This window comes from Solea senegalensis, linkage group LG16, assembly GCF_019176455.1.
Source record: "Solea senegalensis isolate Sse05_10M linkage group LG16, IFAPA_SoseM_1, whole genome shotgun sequence".
In the NCBI taxonomy this organism is placed as follows: domain Eukaryota; kingdom Metazoa; phylum Chordata; class Actinopteri; order Pleuronectiformes; family Soleidae; genus Solea; species Solea senegalensis.
Window position 1 is genome coordinate 4,887,469 of NC_058036.1, and position 11,270 is coordinate 4,898,738.

Below are 11,270 nucleotides of genomic sequence, written 5' to 3' on the forward strand. Positions count from 1 at the left end.
TCTAAACGACTGCCTCTGCCAAGCTATTTTATTATAAGTATATACATTTACACATATAAAAAAGAAATATCAATATTTACAAGTGACAATGGACATATTCATTGAAGTCTTCATTCTAAATTGTAAACAAGTGAAGTGTAAACAATACAATAGCAATAAACAACACACATGTACAGCAAGACCTACCCAAGGCACATCCTCGATATCTTTAACAAAACTAAAAGTCATGTCCCTTTTTTTTTTTCTGTGAAGCCTGATAATTACGAAATCTAAAAAAATACAATAAAACCAGAGGTATTCCGTGGGAGTCTTTTAGTGGGTGGGCGTGGGCAAATCTATTCCACTTCTTTATAAACACGATGCTCAACTAACAGACAAATCACAAAACCTATGTGCTTTGGTGGGCGGTCCATCAATGGTCAATGTTATTTTTGAAAGTGCTGACCAGTGAAAAAAATGTCCACACTGTCGTTAAAACATGTGAACAAGATGTTGGAACCTGTACCATGGGACAGCGTGACGTAACATAATGTCAATGTTGGGAAAAACGACATCGGTTGAATTAGAATTAGAAAAGTAAAACTCCAAAAAAACCGATTGAAGTTTTCTCTTGATTTTGAAATAGGTTCCACGTCAATTTCCCAATAACCACCGACTTTGGAAGCAAGATAATTTGCTGCTGGGGCACGGTACCTCTTCAAAAGTAGCTCAGAGGCAGGGGAAGTGAAGAGGTGCGGAAGAGTAGATGGGATACCCTAAAGGGGGATCGGCCGCCTGAACGGTTAAGTTTCTGAGCATGAACGGATGAGCTTGGATGCTGTAACGCTCCTCGTCGTCATTAGTAGCATACAGGAGCTCCCAGGAAAGGTTTGCCCACTGGCCTCGTACCCCCTCACCATTCAGACGGCCCACTTGCACCAGCTGCTCCTGCAGGGACAGGACTCGCCCCGTGTAGGTACCCTGTGGACATGGACAGTCTCTAAGTACACTTTTACTCATTATGTGAACACGATGTTTGAATTGTTGCATCATCGTTTCATTCTTTATTAGTTCTACAATGGAGCGTTCCAGAATATATACAGTATGATCTTAATAAATATTGATAATTAATAATAACCCCTTGTGCTTGAACCCTATGCTATAAATATGCTAATCTGGCTAAAATTGCATTTAATCAAATGTGATTGGCACGAAATTACAATTGCATGTCTTAATGTTAATTTGGATGAAAACGAGGTGCTCAACTCATGCCGTGAGTTCCCACACACAGGGTTTTTAGTGAGAAAACGTGGCAAAATCTACTGTAGGTCTGCACATTTTGAACTCATGAGGAAACCAAGTTAATGGCAGCTCAGATATTTGTACATTTTTAAGTTCATGGAACGGTGGTCAACATGCAAATAGTAAATATAAATATATGCAAATGTAGCTGGCAGCTACACCACAGACTTCCCAATGCTAACCAGCTGAAAGTGGGAATATAACAACTTAGAGTAGCAGAGGTCGACACACTAAATGTAATAAATAGATTCCCTGCAAGTGCTTTTTATCGTGGGACAAGGACAGTCGTCTTAAATAACATTAATTGGGTAAAGTTCTGAAGAAATGACTTTAGATTTTATGTGTCACGGCTCAGAGGGAGTGTGGACAAGGACTTGTCTGTTTCATTACCATAGCTAGGTCGTGCCCTAGAGAGAACAGGAAGGGTTTCTCCTTAAGGACGCTGTCATGCCAGCCTTTTTCTGTCACCAGGCCAATGTACCAGTCCCTTTCATATTCCTCCAAGGTGCTGAACAATTCCTCAAGGGACTCCAAGGGCCCTAGGCTCGCTTGATCAAACAGCAGCTTGAAACTGAACCTGAAGTAGACAAAAGCATAGAGGTAGAATTCAATTAAATATAAACCCCCCCCTCCAAAAGTGTAAATAAGTTCTGGTGAACAGAATGTGTAAACAATACATTTTACCTGAAAGCTTGCAGAGAGAGCTGATAAAGTTCTTTACTTGAGGAGAGCCATTCGAGTCCTTCTGTCCATGGTACATCTCCACAATAGAGCCTGTACACGTAACTGGGACTGGTGAAGGCAGACTCTGCCCCCAGTGAGATGAGACAGGAAAGTGCAACCTGAGCGTGCAGTTCTTTCAACGCGTCATCCTCCTTCAGGGCTTTGGACATGTCCTCTGACGTCTCGCCCTGTACAGCAGGCCCAAAGCGACCTAAGGTAAACCGAAACCAGTCCTCGGGAAACAAAGGCCTGAGCTGCAGCAGGCGGGACGGTAGTAACGGTGCTGTCCTCCACCCCGTTGGTAGATTAAATACCTCCGATTGAGGGCAACTAAAGTTCAGATGAGGAACAGAGTTGGGACTCTCTCTGAAGACCTCTGTGCTTCTGCCATTATCTACTGCTGGCATCCCAATGCGCAGTCCAAGAGGCTGCAGAGGCTGCAAGGCAGAGAGAGCCATGTTTTCAAAGAGACTGTCCATCTCCACAGAGCCTGGCAGGGAGGCGCCTGTCTGCAGTACTGTGTGTCCAGGCTGGGCCTCTGCAGTCACTAATGCCACTGTCCGCCTGGCTGGTTGAGGGCCAAATAAGTCATCTTCATCTGACCAATCCCCAAAGGAGGTCAAGCTGGAGCTGTCTTGTCGAAACCTGAGAGACGACACGTTGGATTCCACAATTACTGCCTCAGGCGGCGGGTTGCAGGTCGTCTGAGCCACCTGGGATGACTGGGACTTCCTGCCTCCAACCCCGAGCCCGTCTTCACTAATCCAAAGGAAACCTTTATGCCTCTGAACACAGTATCGGATGAGCAACCAGACTAGGACTTTGAGAAAATCATCCTGAAGTTTCCTCAAGTTGTCATGGGAGTCAATGATGCCAGAGAGCACATTTCGAGCGTCGGAGTAGACTCGAACTGCAAGGGCAGCACAAGGGGTGAGGGCGTTGCCCCAGTGCAGGTTAAAGCCCTGAGTGAAGCCAAGATGTTCGGGGCGCTCGAAGGCAGCCTCAAACACCTCATCCACTCGCCGCGCCTCCACCGTGTGACAAGATGTCTCCTGCAGCTCCAGACCCTGTAACAAAACACACCCCGTTATGTAGTCTTGTACACCGCTGACGAGACTCAAAAACAGGAAATCAGAAAGACCCCGCACCTTTATGTTGACTGTGCAATAGCCATAGCCTCTCTCCAGGATCATTATCCAAACCATACGGTCCTGAAAGCGGCCGAGAAAATGAGAGCCGGGGGCTAAAGATCCTACGAAGGGAAAGTAAATTTAATTCATTAAATCATCCATGTTTCCAACATGCCAGAAATGTAATGAATAAGGGAACACACAACATATACATCATGCAACGCACAGGGATGTCTTGGTGCCCATCCTTTTCATTTAGCATCAGCAGTGCGTCGCTGTGCTGAGTAGGTGGAAAACATGGCTACTGGATGAGCTGCGAGGCGACGTGTACATCGCAGTAGTACAGGAAGGTCATGATACTATTTTGACTGGCTGACTGCACAGAGATCTAAAGATTCTTGGCCTTAGCCTTCCATTCGTCTCTAAAACCTCACTGACTTTTTTTTTTTCAATGTGGACTAATGACAGCTTTTTTTAAGTTGACAGGTGCCTGTTTGGCTCAAGGATAATGTCATGTCCCATAATGACATCTCCAGATAGATGCAACCGCTACCACATAATAGTTAGTGACACGCTAGGAAAACTCTTTTCCTGGCCACTGCTCCCCAGCCCGCCCAGTGTGAGCGAAGCAAAAGCACACCACAAAGAACTACCGTTAGACTGCGAGTATCGACTTAAGGTGCTTATTGTGAATTATACATCATAGCAATAGCCCCCCCAAACCTTATCCACATAAAGAAAATCACTAAGACATGATATCCCCTCATAAATACTGTTTTTTCCCCCTGCCCCCTCCCGATCGAGCATAGAACAAAACCATAGCAGCAGAAGAGTATTATGCAGTTAATGGTGTGGAAACATTTGGATGTAATGAATACAGATCAGTGCTTTTTTTTTTTGGGTCACTTCACAGAAGCTCAACTGGATCATGCGAGCTCATGCTGCCAGCAACTCCGAAGAGCTGCAATAACATTCCTCTTACTATCAAGACCTACAAGATGATGCTTCGATGCTCTTTAATTAGCATACTGACTTGAACCACGGGATAGGTCAGTGTCAAAATGTCAAAATACAGGATTTTTTTGTTTGTTTGTTTTAAATACAGCCCAACAACTCTTTAGTGTTAGCATACTTTATTTTACATATAAATTATACCTGGCAGCTACTGGTTAAATCCCATTAAAAACAATTCAAATGTCGCTGTACATACTCAATAGAATAGTAAGATAGTCTGGCACTGCTTACTTGTAACATCTGAGAAGATTTAAGGTAAAAACACAAAATACAGGGGTGATTATCAAGCATGCAATACTAACCCAATGACCCTCTTGCAAAGGCCGTCCTCAGAGCAGAGGCCAGGCTTCCACTCATCTGCTGGTAGAAGATGGAGTCTATGCAGGGACAGGCCGTACCCACAGGCCCCGGCCAACTGCGCTGAGGTCTGGGAAACCCAACCAGGAAGATGGGGAGGGTGAAGAGGGGCAGCAGTGGGGCAGAGAGCAGAGCAGAGAGGGTCACCACTGCCAGAAGCAGCGGGCATATAGACGCATTGAGAGCCAAGAGAGTTCCAGCCGACTGGCGGCGCTGCTTCTTCTCCGTCCATGACGTCACCAAGACAGTCAGGGTGAACTTCAGTTTGGCCAGAAACTGGGTCACTCTGTCAATCGCCAGGCCCACCTGAATCAGAATCACAGAGGTGAACATGCTGATCTACTGAACCACCAGCAGGTCTTAGTCTTTTGTTTGGTTTTAAATTGAACTGAGAACTTCATTATTTATCTACTTTTATTAATTTTTTTTAAAAGTTATACTTTTTGTAAAAGAAAAAAACCTTCAGTAATAAATATAAGTATAGCTGAATCAACAAATATTGAGAGTCAACAAGAACTGTTAAGGCAAATGATTACATAGGTGTTCTATGTATTTACTATTTTATTCAAACAGCGATCTATATGGAAAGGGTGTGTCATATTTGAGTTTTGGAAAACAATAGTCCCATCACAGTGTACATTTTGCAGACAAACAGTAAAGTTAAGAAATGAAATGTCCCATAGCCCCACAGTAGGTCATTGTGCCTTTCACAGCTGGAGTGTACATTTGACGAGGCACTGTGGCTCAGATTTTAGCCCGCGCAGACTACAGAGGCTGTATGTTGTAATTCATATGGCAGAAGCAAATCCATGCAGATCTCACCAGAAGAAGCTGAACTCCAGTTCCCAGGTTGTCCCACCCCGGCAGCATGTTGTTTCCGGCTGCCAGCCGCACCAGCACCACCACCACCATTTGAAGCAGAGCATCTTCTGAGCTCTGCCACACCTGTACGGACCAACCACTGAGGTGAGCATGACGGGCACAAAATGCGAGTGAAAAGCACGCACATTTCATGCGAAGAATACACAAGGACACATTTATTTTAGTTTTCTGTTAAAGGACAAAAAAATACTTTTAAAAGTATCTTAATTATCATTAGATATCAGCATTTTTTGTTCCCACTGATATTAAAGACTGGATATACATACCACTCTGAAGGCTCGTGTGAATCCCACACTGAGGGCAGCCCTGTGGAGAAGCTGCAGAGATTTGTCCATCGACAAAAAAGCAACCATTGCAAATGGAGACACTGTGGGGTGAAACACACATAGGATTAAACACAATTGCATTATAACATCAGAGAAAGATAATAATACTGGACTTGACCATTGCATGAAGCTCACCGAAATAAAGAAGGACTCTTCTGATTGCTGCAGCTATGTACAATCCTCTATTCCTTTGCTTGAAAGTCTGTACACTGGACATCCCTTTCGGGTACAGGGGATTGAGGAACACCCCACCAAATACATAGGCCCCCTGGATCTCTCTGAGAGCCCAGCAGAGGCAGAAAAGTATGAGGAGTAGGTAGCTGACAGGAGCCTGAGGTCCTATAACCAAGCTCTGAGACTGAGCTGAACCGAGGAAGTGATGCAACAGCCCCGCCTCTGCCACTGCCACCAGTAGCAGGCTCAAATATAGCAGCAGCTCCCTGCAGCCCAGATTCCAACCAAAAGAACTGGGAGGAGGTGGTGGTGGTGGTGGTGGTGGTGCACCCCCTGTGCGAAATGCATGGTCTCCAAAGGCTGCTGTAGGACCTCTGCAGAGTGTGCTGACCTGGCTGAGGTCCAGGCTCAGCAAAAACCCCATAGAGATGGAGAAGAGAACCACACCAAGTGTTGATGGGATGAAATAATTGCACACAGCTACACCGGCAGATACACCAAACATCAACAGCAGCCTGTGGGATAGCACACACACCAAGTCAGGGCTAATGATACACACGCGAGTTTCACACTTGTCACTTCAGTTAGACCATTACAGTCAGGAGTGATTACTCACTTAACATGAGCAGGATTTGGGATTAGACTGATGCTGTGAGGATGCACAGGTATTTTACAATAATTCAGCCATACCAAAATGTCCTGAGGTGAAATTCTATTTATGACTTCATATGCTAAATTTCAATGTGAAATAATTAGCACAAATATAATTTACAGTAGTGCCAGTATTTAAATAAATTTAATATGAAAAAAGGGAACATACACTGTATATACCGTAAAATTATGTATGCAACCAATGCCAATATTTAAGACAAACATAATTTGCCTGTTACTGCTCATTCTTCCGTCCTATAAAACAGTATAATAGATTTTGCTTGAGGTTTTTTTTTTATATACCTGACGTTGCTAGACATGGGTGAGCCTCCTAAGCCAAACACAAGAGCCTGTTCCATGCCCCAGAGAAGCAGAGCATCCAAGGGAGGCAGGATACCCAGCGCCCACAGTAGAGGTAGGAAGAGGAACAGCACATGGAGAACTTGGCTGGCCAGTTGGAGCTCAGGGACAGAGTCAGAGAACCTAAACCAGAGAATGATTCAACCAGAGGGCAGCAAGGAAATGTAAAATAGAACAGTATTCTTTAGGAAGAAGTCTTAGACAATCAGACAACTTTTTTTGCTTTTTCTCACCTGTCAGCCAAGTCAATAGCGATGAAAATAAAAATGTAGAGTGGCCGGGTGAGTGGGGTGATCTCGTATGTGTCCTGTGCTTGGAAAGTGGCCGTCTCTGTGGCCGTATTTACAATTAGGGAGTACTCCGCTATACACAGTGTCACCCAACTTAGGACAAAGACTACGACGGATACACCAATGCTGCCATAAAGAGCAGTCAGTCTGCCAAGGAACACATACCATGTTCCAAAGCCACAGAGTACCCCGGCAAGTACTGTATGCAGAACCACGTTCACTCCAAACCTCTTCCCAGGGGCAATGAATCGCACCGTCTCTGGGCTGACACAGTGGGTGAATTCCACTTCCTCCTCATCAACCAGGATGTTCGGTGCACCAAGTCTTTCCACTGTGCTACTGCTCCGTGCAGCATACAACGCCAAGGCCTGGACACCCGCCGCAGCCCCGAACATAAGCACACCAGAGAGCACTGCAGCATGGAGCTCCTGAAGCAGCTGCAGCTGGCAGAGCAGAGTACCAATACCTCCAAAAAGCCATGGCGCCAAGAACAAGACTGCCTGATTAACATAGACATATGGTGGCGCACAGTAACCCAACTTGAAGCGCGGACCGCCCAACACTGTCTGTGGGAAGCGCTTCCAGAAGAACTCCTGCTTGTATTCATTAAGAAGGGGCACATCTGGCCCCATTCTGACCATTCCCAAAGGGGTGGATGGTCATCTCCACACAGCCGAAGGAGGGTTTCCATTCATCGTCTCGGACACAGTTAAGCTGTCTGCAATAAAAACACACCTTTAGTTAGGCAACAGACACAAGAAGATTACAATGTTGTTTTGTTTTGTTTTTTTTATAGATGGGACAATAATTGTGCATTGCAATTAAAACACAATAGGTTGAATGCAGTGAATTTCCATTATTGAAAACTTATTCCTTAACTGAAAGCTTTGCAAGTGACATGAAAATGCTGTGAAGCTTGCCACCATAGAGTCTAGGGACAAGGACAACCTACATATTTTCAGTCAGTCTCATAATGTACAATAATCACTTTAAATGTCCACACAGAAAAGTATCCTAACATATTTTAGTAACCCAAGGAAGTTTTTAGTAATGCAACTCACTTTTTTAACACCACAATATTTTGTTACATTACATTAGTGACATTAGAAATGTTTTCGTAACCTTAGTTTGACGAGTTTATCCGTTTCTTCTGTGTTCATATGCTTTCAGAAAATGTGGCCCAAATGCTTACATTCATTGATATTTGTCCATTTAACCTCTATGAATCTGAAAAGATTATGGATGTTCTTAAAATGAGTGTATATTCAGTAGTTGTTGAAGATTGTAAGGCTTCTCACAAGTCAATGGTACTAAAAGAAGCATTTAGAAAATTAATTTGAATATTCAATATATATTTTAAAATATATAAATGAATATACAGTCATTTTAGAATAATAATAATGTGATGATAATAGTTGATCTCTAATTCCTGAATCTACTTATTATTAATCTGACACAGAATATTAATATGCCACACCAAATTGTTGTTTTCATATAAATGCTCATCATATAAGCATGTTATTATTTACACATGTTGAAAGTGGCTGTGGTCAAGTGCCTTTCTTACAATGTTTTTATTTGGAAAGGATGAGCACAAGACTGTAATTTCTATATTGTATATTGGAAACACATATAAATTAACGTATACGTGTGAAAAAGGCCTGAGCATATTCAACGAGACTTCGTAGATCTGGGAGATTTTATTAGCAAAAGCTTGAGTGCATTTCCTCTCGGTTAATAATGGGTGGCACAAAGAGAGATAAAGACAGGAGCAACACCTACTGAGTTGCCATGAAAACAAAACACGCAAGCAGCGGCTTGTGCATGCGCTAATTTGGGCTAATCTAGTAGTGGGACATTTCGTGTCTCATTTCATAAAACAATTAAAGGACATAAGCAAAAGACATGCTCGTCTAATCGGGAATTGTTGTCTGCTGTAGCTAGCTCTGTTATTGATAGCTAGCAGTGCCCCAGCAACTATGATCTGCTTCGATACCCGTTAGCTTGCTATTACTACCAGGGGAATCACAGCGTGTAAGGCAACCTTCGGTGTCACATGTGTGACATTAACCTACCGTCATCAGCGCGGCGTCCGATTGCAGAAGCGCTTTGTGAAATATCTGGTGATATTGTGTTGTATTGGAGGAAAACGAGCGTAAATCGCCAGCACTAACATTAGCCCAGCTGCTAGCTAGCTAGCCGCTAGAAAGCCAAGAGGGAACGTCGGCATGATTACACGCACACATCTGAGCCAATAGGAGTGGAGAGGACACGAGGGCGAGGTCTCTGATTGGGACGCGCCGTATAAGCCCCGCCCAAAACACACACAACCCCGCCCTTCAGCAAATACAGTAGACACACACACCACATTAACTGGGGAACAAGACAAATCTATATTTGAGGTGTAAAGTAATGAATTATATTTACTCGTGTTACTGTAATGTAATAGTTTTTTGTATCATATAAATGTTGGCCTGAATTAAAATAAATAAATAAAATTCACTCACTGGAAACTGTGGCAGTGACTGACGAGGACAAGGACAGGTGAATTTGCACTTATTAATGCCCGAGTGAGTAAGAAAGTTGAAGCATCTGTGACCTTTGACCCATGTTGACTAATACTTTGTGCTTACGTATTTTATTTTGTCAGTGCTTTAATTTGTAATGGTTTGCCTTTAATTAAAAGCAATTCATGTGAGATTTGTGTTCCCTTGTCCTCTTTGCACGACACAAGAACCCCAACCTTGTTAAAAAAGTAACTAAGTAACTTTAACTCAGAGTACATTTTTAACAAGCTACTTTATTTACTTTAACTGAAGTACATTTTTAGACCACTGATTTTAAGTGTACTTAAGTAAAATGTTATTTAAAAAAATGGTACTTTTACTTGAGTAGAATATTTCAGTACTTTTTCCACCTCTGGTTTGTTGCTTCTCAAAGGAGGCGGTTTGTGTTACATTAAATAAATACCTGACAACAAAATATAAATAAATTTTCTGTGTGAGCAGCAGAAATAAGAACATGACAGTATATTGCATTTTAAAATCTTGAAATATTGATTATTTTACACCCAGTTGATGTAATGCTATAAACTGCTGTATAATATAACAATAAGTAATATAAATATTACCTTCTTTATCAACATTATTTGGCACAGTATCCTTAAATCCTGAATTCACTTATTCAAAATCTGGAATTTTAATATTAATATTCCACACCAAATTGTTGTTTTCATGTAAATGCTAATCATGTACATGTCATGCACATGTTGAAAGGACAAGCACAACGGGAGGATCACGATGGGGTCAACTAAAAAAAAAGGCCACAATATTAACACAATGACAGAAAATAATCTCAAGCGAGGGAGATTAAATTGTTGTTTTTACTCTTTGTGGACGACACAAAGAAAACAATAACATTATGACAATGGAAACGCCAGTCAGTCATCATGACAACATGTATAGCTCCACGTTTGCCCCAAAAGCATCGCTTATTTAAAAACAACTGCTCCATTTTTATTATCAGCCATCTGAGGAGGAATAAGATGTCAGAGTCGTTAACAGAGAAACAAATGGAATATAAAATAAAAGGCCAAAAATGCAGACAGTCTGACAGTTCTTTGAAAATCGCTGGCTGTTAAGTGTACTGGCTGAGTATTAATCTGTTTTGAGGTTTTTTTGTTATCACATCACCTTTTATTTTTTCCTATTTTAACCAACCGACACGCTTTAAAGTAATGTGATGAATGACACACAGGTTCAGTAATGAGATAACTCGCATGCAAGGAGAAATAAATAGCAGTTAAGATTGAACGTTTCTGTGAATTTCGTTTTCCCTTTCATTCTAATTGTCACTCTCACAACAGTCCTTTATCTGTATTTTTACTCTCTCCATTCGCTCTTTTATTTTTTCTCAAGGGAACCTCACAGGAAACAAATTAAAGGAAAATGGCAAGCAACAGTGATAACTCAGTAACTGATTTGGAGATGAGCACCGTGGCAAGATTGATTTTGAGCAGAGGATGTATTTACGGGGCTGAATAAAAAAATGAACTTGGGGCATTAATGTGCACCTTGTGACCA

The 11,270-nt window shown here is 42.3% G+C and overlaps 1 protein-coding gene across 1 annotated transcript; it reads right to left on the reverse strand.

Annotated features, from left to right (window-relative positions):
* Positions 1 to 10: 10 nt before the first annotated feature.
* Positions 11 to 9,439, reverse strand: pcnx4 (pecanex 4). The gene is made up of 11 exons (XM_044047995.1): positions 9,264 to 9,439; positions 7,132 to 7,906; positions 6,842 to 7,021; positions 5,849 to 6,402; positions 5,654 to 5,754; positions 5,328 to 5,450; positions 4,451 to 4,811; positions 3,153 to 3,256; positions 1,966 to 3,071; positions 1,672 to 1,858; positions 11 to 960 (listed from the first exon to the last, which is right to left on the reverse strand). The coding sequence occupies exons 2-11, from the start codon at positions 7,827 to 7,829 to the stop codon at positions 709 to 711; spliced, it is 3,666 nt and encodes a 1,221-aa protein (XP_043903930.1). The 5' UTR covers positions 7,830 to 7,906; positions 9,264 to 9,439; the 3' UTR covers positions 11 to 708.
* Between the last annotated feature and the right edge of the window lie 1,831 nt (positions 9,440 to 11,270).

Bases quoted from the DNA above. Each gene is read 5' to 3' on its own strand.
- pcnx4 (XM_044047995.1), bottom strand. From the start codon at position 7,829: ATGGTCAGAATGGGGCCAGATGTGCCCCTTCTTAATGAATACAAGCAG. The intron at 5,451-5,653 runs GTATGTATATCC...TGGTCCGTACAG, and splicing joins TCACACGAGCCTTCAGAGTG to GTGTGGCAGAGCTCAGAAGA. The intron at 1,859-1,965 runs GTAAAATGTATT...TGTCTACTTCAG, and splicing joins CTCTCTCTGCAAGCTTTCAG to GTTCAGTTTCAAGCTGCTGT.